The sequence below is a fragment of the Sarcophilus harrisii genome, chromosome 2 (assembly GCF_902635505.1).
Source record: "Sarcophilus harrisii chromosome 2, mSarHar1.11, whole genome shotgun sequence".
Taxonomy (NCBI): Eukaryota; Metazoa; Chordata; class Mammalia; order Dasyuromorphia; family Dasyuridae; genus Sarcophilus; species Sarcophilus harrisii.
In genome coordinates, this window is record NC_045427.1 from 577,387,645 (window position 1) to 577,406,280 (window position 18,636).

The 18,636-nt window shown below is 40.4% G+C and overlaps 2 protein-coding genes and 1 long non-coding RNA gene across 4 annotated transcripts in view; 1 reads left to right on the top strand and 2 right to left on the bottom strand.

Moving 5' to 3' along the window:
• The window catches only part of MCMBP (minichromosome maintenance complex binding protein), a 30,193-nt gene extending 23,983 nt beyond the window's left edge, over positions 1 to 6,210 (bottom strand). The window contains exon 1 of the mRNA XM_003755319.4: positions 6,009 to 6,210. Within this exon, the coding sequence (XP_003755367.1) occupies positions 6,009 to 6,066 (58 nt within the window). The 5' untranslated portion in view covers positions 6,067 to 6,210. The remainder of the gene's footprint in view (positions 1 to 6,008) is intronic.
• A 2,770-nt stretch (positions 6,211 to 8,980) lies between these two features.
• Positions 8,981 to 13,902, bottom strand: LOC116421902. The gene is made up of 2 exons (XR_004232493.1): positions 13,319 to 13,902; positions 8,981 to 11,946 (listed from the first exon to the last, which is right to left on the bottom strand). It is a non-coding gene; the product is annotated as an uncharacterized LOC116421902 (long non-coding RNA).
• A 39-nt stretch (positions 13,903 to 13,941) lies between these two features.
• SEC23IP (SEC23 interacting protein) overlaps positions 13,942 to 18,636 on the top strand; it is a 34,912-nt gene continuing 30,217 nt past the window's right edge. The window contains exon 1 of one of the 2 annotated variants that reach the window (XM_031955957.1): positions 13,942 to 14,183. In XM_031955957.1, coding sequence (XP_031811817.1) covers positions 14,036 to 14,183 — 148 coding nt within the window. In that variant the 5' untranslated portion in view covers positions 13,942 to 14,035. The remainder of the gene's footprint in view (positions 14,184 to 18,636) is intronic. The other variant, XM_031955959.1, reaches the window with a different exon arrangement.

The following is an 18,636-nucleotide window of genomic DNA, read 5'->3' on the forward strand; positions in this document are numbered from 1 at the left end:
AACTCAGAGTCTTCCCCTCCCAGATTCATTGTCTGTTTATTTATTTAGATTTTTGAGATTGGGCCAAAGAAGAGATTCTTTGCCTCAATTGCCACCTAGCCTTAATCACAGTGAATAGGTGCTGTCTCAGTCCACCTGACTCCTGTGGAGGATCTTAGCTTAAAAGAACCAAGGTCTCTCATTTCCTCTAGGGCCACCTTTAATAATTCTGATCTAGATCTGGCCACTGGGCCCAGATGGCTCTGGAGGGGAAACTGAGGCAGGTGACCTTGCTCAGATCTCCCTATCACTGAAATCACTTCCATGTCATAGCATCATTTCAGGATCCTCTTCAAGAATGATGGGCTGGCCACCCAGTAAGGACACATAGATGAATTACTCCTGAGAGCCACTGGTACACTTCTCAGATCAAGGGAAGGCAAAGGCTCCCAGCATATGGGGGGAAAGGAGGAGAGGGAGAGAATCTTCCAGCTATGTTCACAGGACCTGGACATTCAGTGATCTAAAACCTTGGAAGGAATATCCTCATCGATAAAACCTGCCCCACTGGAGCATGGTTGTATAAACTACTTATGTAAGTGAAACAGGAATACAAGGTAGAGCAGTATATAACTTCTTTGTTTTTTTTGCTGAGGCAATTGGGGTTAAGTGACTTGCTCAGGATCACACAGCTGCGTGTCTGAGGTCATATTTGAATTCAACTCCTCCTGATTTCAGGGCTGGTGCTCTATCCACTGCACCACTCAGCAGCCCCAGTATACAACTTCTTAATATGAACTATGTTTCTACAATCATTTGATCCAGTTCTCTATGAAATTAAAATTGTTAGACTTCCATTTATTGAAATTATTTTTCTATATTAACTATGAGCAAAAATGCTGTGTAGCATAAACTGAAATACTTTATCAGTTTAACAGTTATTTTTTCAATTCTGCCTAAATGGATGCAGAATAACAATGATTTGTTGACAGTTACAAAGAATATTTTTAAATGAATAATTTCTACATGACCATGATCTGTAACAACAGATGGCATTTTTATGTAAACATGAGAATGACTATTACATTTTTACTCTCTAGGACCTAGAGATAACAAAAATATTTAATCTCTGCTGAGAGCTTTGATTAAAGTGAAAAGTGTCCTCAAATAAAAGATGAAAACAAGGTAGCACACTTTTAGCAACTCATCTCCATTTTATCTTTTAACTCTGGGATATTTTAATTCACCACGGAATTTTGGAGTTGAAAATAAGAAACTGTTTCATCTTGCAAGATGAACAAACTAAAGCAATGACTCAGCATCTCAACAGAACTGGAACCCAGCTAAATTCCTAATTTTAAAAGATTAAAGGGTTTTGTTTTTTGGTGAATTGGGGTATTTTGACATAGAAAGAAGTAAGAATAAAGTTGAAAAGTAGAAGTATTGAACTTGGAACAAGAAGCATGGGATATAGCATAGCACAGTAGAAAGAGCCTTTTATTTGTAGTTAGGATTCAATTTTTGGCACTGTGTAATCTTAGGCAAGTCCCTTAACCCCAGTTTCCTCATCTACCGCATGTGTGGTTTGGCCTAGAATATCTGAAGTTCATTCTAGCTCTAAATAATTAATCCTATACTCTTTGGACTCCACTGAATCAAACATATGTTGAACCAGACAGTGAAATTTCACAAAACTTTTGGGCTTAATATAATGAAGAACATCATTCAACAATGATACCTCAACAAGATTGAAAAAATAACTTAAAACAAAAGTTAAAGCCAGACATATATACAGATTCAACAATTATTTACTTACTACCTGTGAACACAACAGGCCAATTATAGTTAACTTTTCAACTTCAGTTCCGTCATCTACAAAATTGGTCAATGCCTATGCTACCTCATAGAACTAATGTGAAATAAGTACTATGTAAATTATAAAATGCCATAGGTCAGTAGTCCAGCATCTAACTTTTTAAGTTGCAGATATACTATTTGGAAGTCTGAAGACCTTAAGATCAAAGTCCCAGATCTGCCACTTACAAGCTTGTAGGACTTTAGGCTTTTATACTATCCTTGTTTTATCTGTAAAATGATAGAATCAGATTAGTGGATTTTAATATACCTTACTGCTCTAAGAAGCTATAGCACTCTATTAAATTATTATTTAATAGCTGATGGAGAAGGTAAAAATAATGTTGGTCATGTAAGCATTTTTGATATAGGGAGAATGGCACAGTAGGAGATACCATCAGAAATATTTTATATGCAGTATTCAATCACACCTTCAGCTCTCCAGGGCAGTGCTGACTCTTGTGACTTTACTACACATAACCAGCCTAGCCCTCTGCCTCTGCCCACTGCCCATCACTAAAGCAACCAGATGTACACTACTACCACTGTTTGACCAATTGTGATTCCAGAAGACCAATGATGAATTCTAGCTACTCACTTCCTCAAACAGAGGTGACAGTTTCAAGATGCAGATTTTTTTGGACAGGATTAATATGGGAATTTATTTTGCTTAGTTATATACTTATGTTACATACATGTTTCAAAGGCTTTGTTTTTTTGGTTGGGATAGTAAGAAGGAAAGAAAGTAAAAGTTTATTAATTAAAAAAGTAAAAACAACCATTGCTCCTGGAAAGGGTGGGGAAGGCATTAACTTAGTATCTGTTATGCTACCATTCCCCTTTAGAAAGTAAGCTCCTTAAGGATAAAGACAATCCCCTTTTACAGGTACTCCAGTGGTTAGCACAGAGTACAAGTCCCTTAACTTATAGAAACTAGCTCAAAGAATCAGTCTTTTCTTCCATATGAAGCCATTATGCAGGACATTTTACTTTTTTTTTTTTAAAGCTCACACTTTTCAATAAAATGCACAGCACTGTCCCCAATCTCAGAGGCAAGGACTCTCTATCTCAGGAGCTTCCTACATACAAAGCAGGTTAAGTGAACAATGAAAAGGTACCAAAAAAGAGCACACTCCTTTAAATAACCACTACAAACAGTATGTGCCTTATTAGTATGTGTAAAGGGAGCATGCAAGCAGGAATACATTAGCAGCAGGCACTTGAAAATTTCTTTAGGGAAGGCTGTTGCTTTCCTTTTGCTCGGTGTCTACAGGGGCCTGCACACAAACAAATTAAATGTTTGCTAGAAAAGAGCAACAGGGGAGGTACATGAAGGAAATAAGCTGTCTCAAAAGACAGAAAGGATATGGAGTTACAGAAAATGAGAGAGCATTAGAAAATCAGGCCAAGACAAGATTTTGGAGGACACTGTGTGGTAGGTGGCTGGAAGTTTGGACAATCTTTTAGCCCATGGGTAGTAGCAAGTGAACATTTCTCAGGAGAGGAATGACACCATCCCAGTTTATTTCAGAACTACATACAAGAAAATTTAAGTAATTTTTTAGAGCTCTCTAAAGATATGGCTAGGTTTTATCAAAGAAGGTTGCTTACAACATTTATTTTCTATCTCACAGTGTAAATAAAAACCAGATCATTTAGTTCCTGGCAGTGACCCTGGGTTCTTGAAGAATTTTGTGAGCAAGTTCAAATCATGGCAGATTTTGTGACTGTCACCTGAGGATAAATCTGGCTAGTTTCAGAGAGGCTCAAAAGAAATGTGGACACAGGCAATAATTCACTCAACTGTGCTGAGAACTGGAAGAGCTAAACCTGGTATGAGTGGAAGGGGTTTCCTAACTTTAGATACCCTCTTCAATCTAGATTATACAATACTGACAATAACTGTTTTAAAGTCTAAAGAAAATATTTAAATAAGCGATTAAGCACTTCATCTGGCAAATACAAACCCAAATCTCTACTTAAACATAAATTCAATCATTGAAAATGGGGGTAGAGAGACAGACCTGTGATGTCATAGAAGTGGAGGACATTTAGTGAGGAAAAAAATTGACTCTACCAATGTAGATCAATAATAAATGAGTTATTATTTTGCAATTTAGTGATCTTAAGAGAGTTCCTGGGGTAATCTAGGGGTTATGACTTGGATTAGGGTCAGAGTCAATGTTTGTCTGGGAGAGTTCTTGCATCTAGGGTCTGTCAGAACCTTGATACTAGGTTCTTCTAGATTAAACACAGCAATGTGCAGATATAACATTCGACAACAACAGACAAGTCTTGAATTGGAAAGACTTGGTAAAAGTTTAGGAACATCCTCTGATAAACATTTAGTCTGCAACCCATGGGAAAATTCCAGCATCTAACTTTTTAAAAGTTGCAGACATAGTTTACTACAATGATGCAACTACAGGCTAAGGTCCAGAAAAATTTCCCATATTGGTTGTCAATTTTTTATTCAGTATTTCTCTCTGTGACTATAAGTCATTATTTCAAGAGTAAAAAGACAGTCACTCTATTTTCAAGCATTTATCAATATTGGTATATATGGAAGTAAAAATAATTTTCTCCTGTCCAGAGACTAACTAGAAATATACCCAACTATTCTCATGTCACATTATTTATTATGATAAACATCTATTCCTGAAACAGTATTTTATCATGGTAGGACAAGAAATTGTAAAACTGAATTCCTTCAATAGTGTTAAATGCAAAATATACCAAAAAAGAATTAAGATTTCTTATTGATCTAACAAGGCCAACTAACATGGGTACTACATTATTAATGACGATTATAACCTAAATAGCCCACGGAATTTTAATCACATTGTTGAACCCTGTTATAAAGCTGATGCAGATACCAAATATAAACAGTGTCCGCTTTCTGTGCTATGAGAAAAGGCACGTTTCTATGTAACAAAGGAAACCTGATTTGACCAAATCCTTGGCATACAGTAACAAACTTCAATTGATCAGAACCTTGGGAATACTGTGTTTTGTATAAGGAAGGCATTTAAAAAAAGAATCATTTTTGGTGGAAATCCTAAAACGCAGCACATATTTTCTTCTCTAATTAACAGCACGCTGAAGATAGGTCTCTGTTAACTTTTGCTTTAATTACTTGGGGCTCAACATTAAGAATATCCACTATTACACTTCTTTGTTAGAACGACGCCGCTGGAGACCTAACGAATGGAAGACTCCAAGTTTCTTCAATGAAGGGTCTCACACACTACATTTTAACTTGGTCAGTTTTAAAAAAGACTTCCTGCCGCTGTCCTTGCTCTGGAGACTTCGTTTGCTAAGCGTCCCCGTGGCCGGCGCTGGGAAAACGAGTTGTCCGCAAGTCGCCAGTAAATGCGCGGCCAGTCTGCCAGTTGACAATTTCTAGAATTCACTTCCCACTCGCTTCTGCTCCGGACTCGGGCCGCCCGACAGGCGAGCTCGGCCACGGCGGACAGGCATGGGCTGCTTCGCCGATAACCCGCCTCGGCTCAGGAACAGCCCGCGAGGCCGACGCTAAGACGCCCCCCGGGGCTGGGGAAGAAGCACCCGCTTAGGGCCGCGCGGCCAGTAGCGTCCCTGCAGACTGGCAAACGAGGCCCGGGTCAGGCAGGCCCCCTTTTGCGGCCGCGCCCCTGGACGAGTCCCCTACGCCTGCCTCGGATTCCTCCCCCGTGCAACGGCCCGCGGTCCGGTTCTTCGCTTGGAAGACCCCCCTGGGGTCACGGCGCTCGGAGCGGAGTGGTTTCCCTTTCCCCTTCGCGGCGTCGGAGGCGGCACGAGCCCCGGGCCGCCTCGGGACGCGCAGCCGCCGCGCCCGGGGTCCCGGGGTCCGGCTCCAGCGAGGTTCCCGGGCTGCGCGGCCGCGCCGCCGAGGACCGTGCCCGCGGACGGAGAGGTCCGTGGGCAGAAAGTTTCCCCCGCGCACCCCGGCCCCGGGAGGGCACAAGTTGGGCCCCGGGAGCAGTCCCTCCTTGGGCGCCCACGCGCGCGGCCTCGGCCCCAGCCCGCCGTTCTCCGGGTGCCCGCCGGTTTGCGGGGAGCGCGCCTCTCGCCCACTCGGGCACGAGAGGCTTCCCCGAGACAGCCGTGGGTCCCCGCGACGCGACCCCGCGGCGGAGCGTGCCAGGACCCGCGTTCCCCGCGCCCCCACTCACCGAAGAAGCCCTGCACGACGCCGAGCGGATGGTTGAGCCAGTCGTCCCCGCACGGCATCTTGCCGAGGGTCGCGCGGACCAGGCTACCCCGAACGGGGCTCTCAGGCGGCGGCAGCGGGACGGAGCAGACAATCGCCCGGCCCTCCTCCCTCCCGGGGGGGCGGCGGCGGCTCCCTCCTCCTCCTCTCTGCTCCTCTCCCTTCGGGGTCCAGCCCCCAAACCCCGGCCGCTCCCTCTTTTGCCCACACCCACGGCAGGCAAGCCGCAGTGGCCACAGCGTCACTGCTCGGCCTCGAGCTCGCCTCGCTGCATGCAGCAGCAACTTCGGCGACTGCGAGGCGGAAGCACCGCTAGCCCCTCCGACCTCCCACTCCCCCCCGCCTTCCTCTACACTATGGCGGGAAACGGACGCGCCGACGGCGTCGCCTCTGACCCCCGAGCGCGAGCTGGGGAGGGGGCGGTAGTGAATTCGGTGGCGCTAAGAGGAGGGGCGGGGCGGAGCTTCCGGGACCTGTCGTCGTCGTCGTCGTCGCTACCGCCATTTTGGAAAAGGGCAAAAAGGGAGGGCAAGCCTGCGGGGCTGGGTGTTGTGGGAAGAGCCGGGGCCGAAGCGCCGTTCCCGTTTCGCTCCAGCGCGAGAAGCGGCCTTTCTTCTTTCGGCCCCTCCCAAACCTAGTCGCCCGGGGGTTTCGCGTCTGGCGCGACGATACTGGAAGGAGGGGCAGGAAAGATTAGGCAGCCCGGATCTGCAGAGGAGGAAAGGGAGGCACTGGGCGATTCCGAGCCGAGGCGGCGCAGCTCTCAGAGCCTAGGGCAGGGTCAGCTGCGGGAGCTTCTGCTGTCGCCGCCTTCTGCCTCCCGCAGCGTCGCCCCGGGCCCGCGGGATGTGCAGGCGCTGCGGGTGACTCCCAGCAAGTGCCCTTGGGCGGCAAGGAGATAGGGCTCCCTAGTCCCGGGATAACTCCGGAGTGGGGTAGATCTCATGTACAGACAGACACCTGTTAAGCGCACACGCATGTGTATATGTGTGTGCACAAACTACATTCTGTGTATGGCCACGCTATATGTTTGCATATAATACATAATAAACGTCCACATGTTAAATATGCAATATTTTTACGTTAAATATGTGAAATACACATTAATGTCATAAAAGCCTGGGCAACTTGATCTGGTAAAAGAATGATGTCTTTATTTCTCCCTCTATTTTGGTCTCTATTCGCTACTGAAATGGTGCTTAATAAAATGCTTGTTCAATGAATGAATGCCTTTGAATAGAGATCATTTAGTCCTCTTGAAATTTTGACCAACCAAAAGGTAGGGATGGAAAGTGACCTTAAAAGTTTGGAGGCCTGATTCCTTAATTGTGCTGTCATACCCCACCTTTGCACATATCATACTTTGTTTTTTAAACTGAGCATCACCTCGAAATAGGAAAGCATATTTCTGGAATTAGCTAGATTGGGGTTCAGAGAACATCAAGGGACTTGCCTTATCAAAAGAAATTTGCAAACTCTTTAAAACTATAAAAATGATAGCCATTACTATGATGATTATGACAAAGATCACTTAGCCTTCAAAAACCCAGAGTTTCAAAGTTATTATAAAGGAGAAAAAGGGACTGTTTGTGGCAGCCCTTTTCATAGTAGCAAGAAATTGGAAACTGGGTGGATGCCTATCAGTTGGAGGACGGCTGAATAAGTTGTGGTATATGAATGTTATGGAATATTATGGTTCTATAAGAAATGATCAGCAGGATGATTTTCGAGAGGTCTGGAGAGACTTACATGAACTGATGCTAAGTGAAATGAGCAGAACTAAATCATTGTACATGACATCAATGTTATAAGACCAATTAATTCTGATGAACATGACTCTTTCCAACAATGAGATGATTGATGCCATTTCCAATGATCTTGTGATGAAGAGAACCATCTATACCCAGAGAGAGTACTGTGGGAACTGAACTTGGATCACAACTTAACATTCTCACTCTTTGTTGTTCACTCACATTTTGTTTTCTTACTCATTTTCTTTTTTTTTAATCTGATTTTTCTTGTGCAGCAAGAGAATTGAATAAATATGTTCATACATATTGGATTTAACATATATTTTAACATGTTTAATATATATTTATTTGCTTGCCATCTAGGGGAGGGGGTGGGAGAAGGAGGAGAAAATCTGAAACACAAAGCAATGGAAGAGTCAATGTTGTCAAGTGATCCATACATATGTTTTGAAAATGAAAAAGCTTTATTAAAAAAACAAAAACAAAAAAACAGGGTTTTCTGTTGTATGATCAGAATAAGATTTCAGGTCAAGTGCTACTTTCTACAAAAGGCTTATTCCATTTCCACTTTGACAGTGGCCTCTTGCCCCTTCCTGAATATGATCATGTATTTTGTATAAGATCCTGCAGATTTGGAGCTGAAAGGAATCATTCTTATGATATGACCTATATATTCCTATATGACCATATAGTCCAACTCCCCTATTTTTATAGATGAGAAAACTGAGACCAAAAGCACTAAAGGAACAATAAGTGAATCAAAGACAGGATTCATACTCAATGCCATTGATTCTATGACAATATTCTTTCCCTTTTATTTCAATGTTATGATTATTCATGTTTTTCCTAATAAGTTTCTTGACCACAGAAATTTGTTTCTATCTTTGTACCCCAAGCACCTAACACAATATCTGGCAGTATTTTCCATATTTCAAGTTGAATAGTAAAAATCCTAACATTCATCACATCTGTGTTGTGTGACTTATCCTTGCCTAAGTTTGCCACAGGAGTATACCCAATATTCTAGAGTGCTTTTCATTTTTTCTCTTTTTTATGTCAGATTTTTGAACTTTTTATAAACTCTGCATATTAAGAATTAAAATCATGCAAAAAACCCCAAAACATTCTGATTAACTGCATTTTATAGCTTGCCTAGGTCTTGTTACAACTTTGCATTTTTCCCTGTAACTAAATTGACTGAATTCCTACTCAGACTCTTCTTTCATCAAAGTGCAAGCTCTTTTTATGCCATCAGGACCAAAACTAACCAGACAGGTGAAAAAAAGCATAAAAAATGTGAAGGTGAAATAAAGCAATGCCTTCTTTCAGAGTCAATAGTTTTTTTGTTTTTTTTTTTCATTCTGGTATTGAAAAGGGCATCACAATCTTAAAGCTTCATCAAAAGTCTTTGCAACTTAAAGATCAAAAAGAATTAAATTAAGAAGGTAAAGTTTGTGAAATGTACAGTAAATATTGACAGGAAAGATTTCATTACAATTGCTTGCTTCTGTTCAATAAACAGAACAAGATAATGAATTTTTCTCACTTCTGCCTTTCTCAATTTAGATTTATTGAATTCTGCCATATCTGATTTTTGTAGACTAATCAATAATAGGTGAAGTGTACCAGTAAATTAAGTCCCCAAAGAGGTGGCTCTGGTTGACTTCTTCACTTTTTCTTGAAAATCTAGATCTAGACCATTCTCAAGGTGTGGTCCTCAAGAATCTTAGAGACTCTTTCATTGTCTAAGGACAAGGACTTCTTCCAGGAAATTCTCAAGATAAAACTATGTTCATAATAATACTAATTTGTTATTTGCTTATCAAATTCTCCTCCCTTTTCCAATTACTTTCTATGTGTTGCTGGATTTTTTTCATATATTTCAACCAAAACAACATGTCACAACAGACTGTAGAAGCATGTATGGGAATACTGATATCTTCCATTTAGCTACTCATTAAAGAGATTTGTAAAAATATGTATAACAGTGCTCTCTGATTCTAATTTGGAAAAGTTATGTCAGCATATTATCATAATTTTTAATGATTACATGTTTCAAAATGTTTCCAGTTATATTTTGGTGAATGTTAATAGATATAGCCCATATAAACCAAGTTTTTTGGGAACTTCAATAAATTTTAAGAGTGTAACTAGGTCCTGAGAATAAAGTTTGAGAACCACTGATCTAGTGATATCAGTACATCATTCTGTCTGTCCATGCAATCTCTTCTCTTTGCTATTACAGGAATTTCTGCAGTGTTATGAGACTGGATGCAACCAGCACATCTTCCCCAAATTGTAGAATTTGGAGGATCTCACCACCCAAAAAAATCACTCATCAAAGGATTTTTAACAATTTTAATGTTTAGTTGCAAGACACTACCCAGAGAAGAATATGAAAGCAGAGGGCTATGAAAAAGTTTTGAATACCAGAATTTTGTACTTGATCTTGGAAGTGACAGAGAATCATAGTTGTTGACAAAGTAGCAGAATGACATAGTTGGACCTGCAGTTTTGGAAAATCACTTTGGCAGATGAATGGAGAATGGATTGTAGTGGACAAAAACAGAGGCAGGTGGACTCCTGATGATGAGATGATGAGTGGTAGCTATGTCAGAGGGGAAAGGGGGTGCTTAGGAAAGATCTTGTAAAGGTGAAATTAACAGACCTTGGCAACAAATTGAATATGAAAGCTGGTGATTTTTCTCTATTTTTATTTTCTATTTGCATTAAGTGGTGTAGAAGATAAGGCCTGGACTTAGGAGTCATGAAGATCTGGGTTCACATCTCACCCAACACTTGTTAGGTTTGTCACTCGGGCAAGTCACTGAACCAAGCTGTGCCTTGATTTCCTCATCTGTAAAAAATGGAGTTTCACTTGATGTCCTTAAAGTTCTAAATCTAAATTCCTAAAGTCTTATATATCCCAAAGCATGGTTCTTGAAAACTACTTTATCTCAATGGTGTCAATATTTTTGTTTTCTCTAGTGTCTTATCATTAAACAAATGAAGATTATCCCTAATTTGCCTTTTCACAGCCCTGGCACTTACCAGGATGATCAATTTGCCTGCTTTCTGAAGCATTACATTTTTTCCAAGAGATAAATTACATTCTTCCTAGAATGCAATAAATTCTTTTATTAGTAAAGAATTGTTCTAATTATTTTTGTGTGACCCAGTTAACTTTTCCAGAAGAGAGAAGTGATAAACAAAAATATCAATGACTACTCCTGCATATTTCCAGTTACTACTTAGAATGCAATGAAGAGAATGCTATTATTTATAGGAAAAACGAGAAAGATAATCCTTAACTTAGGATGGGGCACAAAGGCAGAAAATTTTGTTCCCTACATGACTTGACAAAAATAATTTAGTTAGATCTTTTAACTGGTATGTTCCTCTATAAAAGTAATTGTTTTTTATTAGGAGACTTGTAGGCCAGTACAATTTTAACTTAGTCCAGAGTTTATAGTTCTGGACCAGAAATGTTTTAAGATTCTTAGAACATTTCTGGTTTCAAGTTTGCCAAATTACAGTATGATTCTATTCAAGAAAACCTTGGAATCACTTTCATGTACCCTAGGGTCTTCTGATCATTTTGATCTGCATCTACCCAGAGAAGTGAGTGGGAAAAGTTTTGTAATACTCATTTGCTTTGGAGAATATATATTTATTACATTTCTATTTTTTTGAGGACTAGAAATAAAAGTTGAATTAAAAGTACTAATTGTTTCCCCCTCCATTTTTGATGTATTGGTTAAAAGTTATTTTAAAGTTAATTTGTACAATTTAGATGCTATTCAGCAAGCATTTTTTTTTTTTTTTTTTTTTTTACATTCCATGTAGTATGGTCACATCTTCCAACTTTACCTAGAATAATTCTTGACACAAAACATACTCAATAAATGTTGATCTTTGGTTCAGGGGTAATTAACCTGGGGTCCATGGTCCTTAGATTTTTTTTTTGGGGGGGGAAGGGGTTCACAATTTGTATTTTTTAAAAAAATTTTTAACTGTGGCAATATAAATGACTTCACTTGTAATTGCATGTAATCTATAAATTTTAAAACATTACCTGGGGGAATCCATGGCATCCACCAGACTGCCAAGAGTCCACTCGACTAGTTATGCCTAGAGTATTTCTCTTCTCTATCAATTAGACACAAATAAAAAACACCATTAGAAGAATTTATAGAAGAAGGGAAATATTTCTCTATAAATTCTTCTAATTGTGTTTTGTTTCAAAGTTTATGATTTGCAAGCAAATCTATTTTTCAAGTCATACTTTTTACCCAACTGATTTGTCCACTAAATTAACTACTCAAGAGTTCTTTCTTTTTTTTTTTTTTGCAGGTCATTAAGATAGTGGGATTGGATTTTTCTGTTGCTCAATCTTGGTCATAGAGAGTTAATTGATATTGCATACTTATCTGTAATGATGAGCTAGAGAGACTCTTTCTCATTCCCTTTATAGACAGAAAAATCTGGATCAAAAACCCAACCAAACAAAAAACTTTAAATTCTAAAAAGTAATTCCCCCCTTAGTTTCTTCCCAAAAGTTGACTTTTTTTTTTTTGGTTTATAAACAGTTCTCCTACGCTTAAAACATAATTGTAATAAAAAAAAAAAGGTTGCGTATGGCACTTTCTACACTTAAAAATAACATCTTTAAAATATTTTTATATTCCCAAAATTTGTTTTCCTTATTTATTTCCTGCAGCTTGAGGAAGGTTGACAAATTTTGCTTTTCTATTCTTGGGGCCACTCATGGAACATAAATCAAACTGGCTGTGATTGTAGAATCTGAGACCGAGCGATAACTGGAAGGGGTTTAAGAGATTAATTAGTATAAACTCAATTTTTTTCAGAATGTAGAGGCAAAGTTAATCATGCCACACTCTAGAGAGTAAGAGAGTGAGAGGTGGGATTCAAACCTGGTCCCTCTGATTCACATCACATTAGGGGACACAACATGCAGAAAACCCTTCCATACAAGACATACATACATACATATAAATATAAATAAACAAATATATATAATAAATAAATATAAATATATAAGTAAATATATAAATATATAAGTAAATATAAGTAAAAAAATAAAAAAATAAATATATAAGTAAATAAGTAAAAAAAATAAGTAAATAAACAAATATATATATAATAAATAAATATAAATATATAAGTAAATAAGTATAAATATAAATAAATATGTAAATATTTATATAAATATATATAAACATATATAAATAAATATATATAATTAAATAAATAAATATATAAAAAGGAGTGAAAAGTCAGGGAAGGCAGTTGTGGGGAGCCTCAGAAAGGCTTTTTCGCGCGCTGAGCACAGGAGGAGCCCTTGAAGGCCCAGAGGGAGGAAGCCCTTTTTGAGAAGAAGGTGGCTGCCTTTTCTTGGCCCTGCCACCACCATTCCAGGGAGCGGCCTTGGCGCTGCATGGGACGGCTAGGCCGGAGGGAACGTTGGGACCCGTTGCTTTGGGCTTTCTTCACTACGCACCTGCGCGTACGGGTCTCCCAGTGCTCCTGCCGTCTCCCCATTCCGGGTTGGTAGGGGGCTGCGCCTGGACTTCTGGCATCCACGCGCCGCCATGTGCAGGCTTAAGCCCAAGGGACGGGTCCTGCGGCGTTGGGGCTCTAGGTTCCGGTAGGAAGCGCGGCGGCCCTGACGGTTCCGTCCCCTTGCCTCGGGCGGAACAAGCACCCTCGGCCCCGCGGCGCCCCCCTCCGGCAGTGAGCTCTCCGGCGCTCCGTGGCTGTGCAAAAAGGGCGGGGCTGAGGCATTGCGCCTGGCAGCCGAGGGCGGGCCTTGGACATAGTTTCAGGCGCGCCTCTTGGCGTAGGAGCCGCACGAAAGGTTCCCCTTCCTTCTGCTTCGCGAACTTTTGCTGCCTCTAACATTGACGGGGCCCAGAATTCACGCTAAGCTCGCCACGCATCTTCTCACACTACCGAAGACCCGACTCGCTCCCAACTGCCCAGCGTCCATTTTGACTCCTGGGGTTGCGGGGGGATGCGTTTGTGGGGGGAGGGATAGGGGCGGGCTATCAGGGAGCCGAGGAGAAACACGGAAGGGGCGGGGACCGGGTGGGTCAGCTGATCTCCTCAAAGCTCAGCGCGCAAATGCGGAAGAAGCCCGTCCTCTGGTCGGACCCGTTTCCGGCGGTGTTGGGGACCGGCGGGCCTAAGACGTGTAACTGGGAGGCGGGCCGGAGTCATGGCTGAGAAGAAGCCCAGTGGAGGCGGCAGTTCCTCCGCCGGCACCAACTTACTTTTTTCTTCGACTTCCGATTTCAATTTCAATGTGCCCTTCATCCCGGTCAGCCAGGCCCCCGGCTCCGCGGGCTCCTTGCTGCTCCTTGGAGGTGGGACGGCGGGGGCGGGGTGGGGGGGGTGGGCGCCAGCGCGGTGTAAGCGGGCGAGCAGGAAGGGGGAGGGGGCGATGCCAGGGAGATGGGCGCCCGCTGCGGGCCCGGAGAGCCTAGCCTCGGAGCAGGCGAGGGCCGCTGTCAGAGGGATGCCGCCCGCACAGGCTGGCAGAGTTCTCGTGGCAGAGCGAGGCGGCTGGGCGCCCACCGTGTGACGAGGCGAATAGCGCCCCGAAAGTGAGAGAGAAGTGGCGAGCCCCCTGTTGGGCGTGAGTCCTCTTTAGCATGGTTGCAAGAGGGGTGGGCTCCCGGGTGGCGTAGGATGCCCGGGAGCTGAGGGTCGGGCCCGTCCTTCCTTCTCCCTCGTTTTCTGCCCCTCTGGTCCATTCTCGGAGAGTCACGGGGAGAGGGGAGAGCTCTTGCCCGGCTCCAGTGACTGGGGCAGCCTAGGAGTCAGGTTTTCTGTGTCGAGGAGGTGGAGACTGGGTAATAAAAGCAAGTGAATTGGCTTCTGTTTACTTTGCCGAGGTGGCAGGGCACCGGGTCTTGGGCATTTTTCTTTTTGGAGGTCCGTCGGCCTACCTATTAAAGAGAACGTGGTGTTTATGTGTCTTGCCTCTGTTGTCTCTCTATTGCATATTGCATTTGCAGCTGTTAATTTTAGAATTTATTGGGATCATCTTTGAGAGGAAAGTGAACATTGCTTATTGTTAAGGTTGCCTCCACTCCCGGCTTAGTTCCTTGCCCTCTGACTTCTGTCTCAATCTCCTTGCTGAAATTACATTCTGTAAGGTTGTGATCTCGTGCTTGCCAAAATCTGCAATCTTTTCTTGGCCCTGAGACTTCTTGGCTGTTTGATAGGGTTGACTTCCTGAATACTTTTGTCTTTTTGCTCCTTTTTCCTTGAACGTGGCTCTTTCCTGGTTCTGTTCCTGACTTGCTGCTACTTCTGTATCAGATCTTCACTCTTCTTGAATGTGGATAGCCTACCAGTCTCTTTTCTTGGATAGTGCTCATTCTCTCACATTCTCTTTTGGAAATCTCGTCTATGCAGAGGACCCTTATTACTTCTGTGACCAATTCCAATCCACCTATTTTTCCTGATTAACCCCCACCCCCATTTCCCTCTGTTTTCCTGTTTCATTCTAGACATTTTTTCCTGAGTGTTCCACTGACACTTCAATTTCCAGTTCACCATGCCTTAAAGAGAATTTATTTTCCCTTTACAAAAAGGTGATTCTCCTCACATTCTCTCATTTCCTTTTTCCTCTTAATGAAATCAACTTTTATGTATTTTATTAGTACAGAATTGTTTGCATCTTGTTTCTATTCTTAAGTCAGCTCCTTGAGAGCTCACTTTTTCACTTTATTTGTATTCCCAGTTACCTAGCACAGTTCCAGTAACATAGTAGACACTTAATAAATGTTAGTTGCCCAATTGATTTCCTTCTTTCCCTAATTCCCCACATTCAATAAATAGTGAAGTTCTTTTCATCCACAATAAACTCTTTACTCACATTATTGTAAGCTTAGACTCTGGCTAGACTATTTTATTAGTAGCCTCTTTTTTAAACTCATCTCTTACCTTTTACATAGCTGCAAGAATAATTTTCTTTTTTTGTTTTCAGTGTTTGATTTGATCACGACATTTCCCCTTTTCAAAAATTTTCCATCTGATCCAGAGGATAAAATACTAACTCCTCATCTTACCATTTAAGACCATTTGCAGTCTATTCCAGTCGACCTTTAAGCTCTATTTAACTGTTATCCTGCATATATGCTTCAACAGAGGTATCATATAGAAATGGGGATCACTATTTAGGACAGAAGGAAAACTATAGGCCACTTAGTTTTAAAATATGTTATCTTTGTTTTATAGTCTTTTTATTTATTTTGGAAATTATTTCTCAATTAACATTTTAATCTGGTATTGTGGGCCTCAGCCAACTCAGCTTTTTATTCATAACAAGAGTATATATACTTATGTATCTTTGCCTACTGGAATCATTTTCTTCTTTCAAGATGCAAACTTCTCCACAAAGCTGTTTTTGATCCCTCTGTATGAGAGGAATTTTTCTTCCTTCTGATTTCTTAGGACATTTTAAACTTCTTTGTCCTCATCACATTCTACTTTGGAATCTTCCATAGACTCTTAAAGGGGAGAGGGGTTTGCATGTTTATATTATTCTTTGTATTCCTAATACCTTGTGCATAATAGTAAGCCTGTAAATGTTGTGTTAAATTGAATGTTTTTGTTGAATTTACTTGTCATGGTCATTTAGGATCATAAAGTTTTGTAGAGAATGTATTGAGTATATCAATATTTTACATATAATAATAAAATATATCTGACATTATTTGTGTTGTTAATGGTGATCTGTAATTAATATTGACAGATTCAGTGAATGAAAAATTTTAGCCACTGAAACAGTGTTTCTTCATATGTGAAATAAGGTTTAGGAAGAAACATTAATTAAAAGATAGTGACATGATTGGATCAAGAGAATAAAATGATATCCATGAGTGTCCCAGTCCTAAGAGAGTAGACTTGGGGAGTTTCTGTTTAGTCAAGCCTGAAGCCTGTGCCCCAGACAATTTAGGGAATTGTCTAGCAAGACAATTATAGTATAGTATGAGTATGTTGGCCCAGACTAGGATCTAGCAAGAATCTTGTCCTGGTCCAAGCACAATGGAGAAAAGGCCCCTTTGCAAAATCCAACATGAGAATATCCTCTGACTCCAGTAGTTAGAGGAAACCTCAAGCAGCATGTACAGGAGAAATCTTGGACTCAAAGTAAAAGAGAGCACATAGAATCCAGCACTGGAGCAGCTCCACAATTTCTTGAAGAAAGGTCCTAGTCTGGGCCAACATACTCAGAAACAGGCATTCTGTTCATTTGTGGAGAATGATCCAAATTTATTAGGCTTTCCCTCCTAGATATTGAGGTTGTTAAAATGAGCAAATCAACAAAAACTCAGAATACTATGAGGAAATATCTTGGATTGAAAAATGCCTAGGGGAAAAAAATCCATGAAGTATAATGACCATCTCAAATCCAGGTGCAGCTTTAGGAAAACAGTTTTCCTTGCCACTAGGGATTGTAGGAATACTTGGGAGAAATTGAAACAAAAGAGATAGAATAGAAAGCTAGGGTGGTAAAAATAGAAAGAAAAACTGATAACTTAAAACAAACTCATGAACTGAAATGTAAGGGCCAAGTCAAAAAAAAAAAAAAGACGAAACAAATCAGACACAAGCAATGGGAAATATATTTTTTGTAAGTTTTAAAATAAAATATTTTTAAAATCACTTTTTAAAAATCAAAAAATTGAGAAAGAGAAGTCATGACCAGTGTGGGAATTTCTTTTGGACTATGTATCTCTATAAAAATTTTTATTTGGTCAGTTAGGTAGTGTGAAGTTGGAGAGACAAATTAGTAAATGAAAAAATTTACACACAGCAGATGGCATTTTTCATTCCAAGTTTTTTGGAATTGTTTTGGATCACAGCATTGTTGAGAAGAGCTAAGTCTATTACAATTGGTCATCATATAATTTTGCTGTTACTATATATTATGTTCTGGTTTTGCTCACTTCAGTCAGCATCTGGCCCTGTAAATTTTTTTTTTTTTTTAGGGAGTTTATTGATGGCCTGTTCAATTGCTTTTTCTAACTAGTTTTCTAACTAGTTTTAGTTCTAAAACGTTAGTTTTAGAAACTATTTTTTTTATTTTAATCTGGGAAATTTATATTTTTGTAAATATTCATCCATTCTACTTCATCATTCAAATGGATTCATCCATTTTACTTAGATCATCAGATTTATTGGCATACAATTGGGCACAATAGCTCCTTATTGCTTTGATTTCTTCTTCGTTGGTGGTTAGTTCATCCTTTTGATTTTTGATACTGGTAATTTGCTTTTCTTCTTTTTCTAATCAAATTAACCAAAAATGTATCTCTCTCTCTCTCTCTCTCTCTTTTTTTTTTTTTTTTTTTTTTTTTTTTTTGCTGAGGCAATTGGGGTTAAGTTACTTGCCAAGGATCACACAGCTAGGAAATGTTAAGTATCTGAGATCAGATTTGAAGTCAGGTCCTCCTGACTTAAGGGCCCGTGCTCTATCCACTGCATCATCTAGCTGCACCGCCTGCCCCCTCCCCATTATTTTTTTTTTTAAATAAAACTAACTTTTAGTTTTATTTATTCAATACTTTTCTTTCAGTTTTATTAATCTCTCTTGATTTTCACAATATCTACTTTGGTATTTAATTGAAGATTTTTAATTTGTTCTTTTTTCCAACTTTTTTAGTTGCCTGCCCAGTTAGTTATTTGATATCTTTTATTTGATTCATGTAAGCATCTTAGAGATATAAAATTTCCCATTATTGTTTTGTTTGCATCCCATAAATTTTGTCATGTTTCTTTATTCTCTTGGATGAAATTATTGAT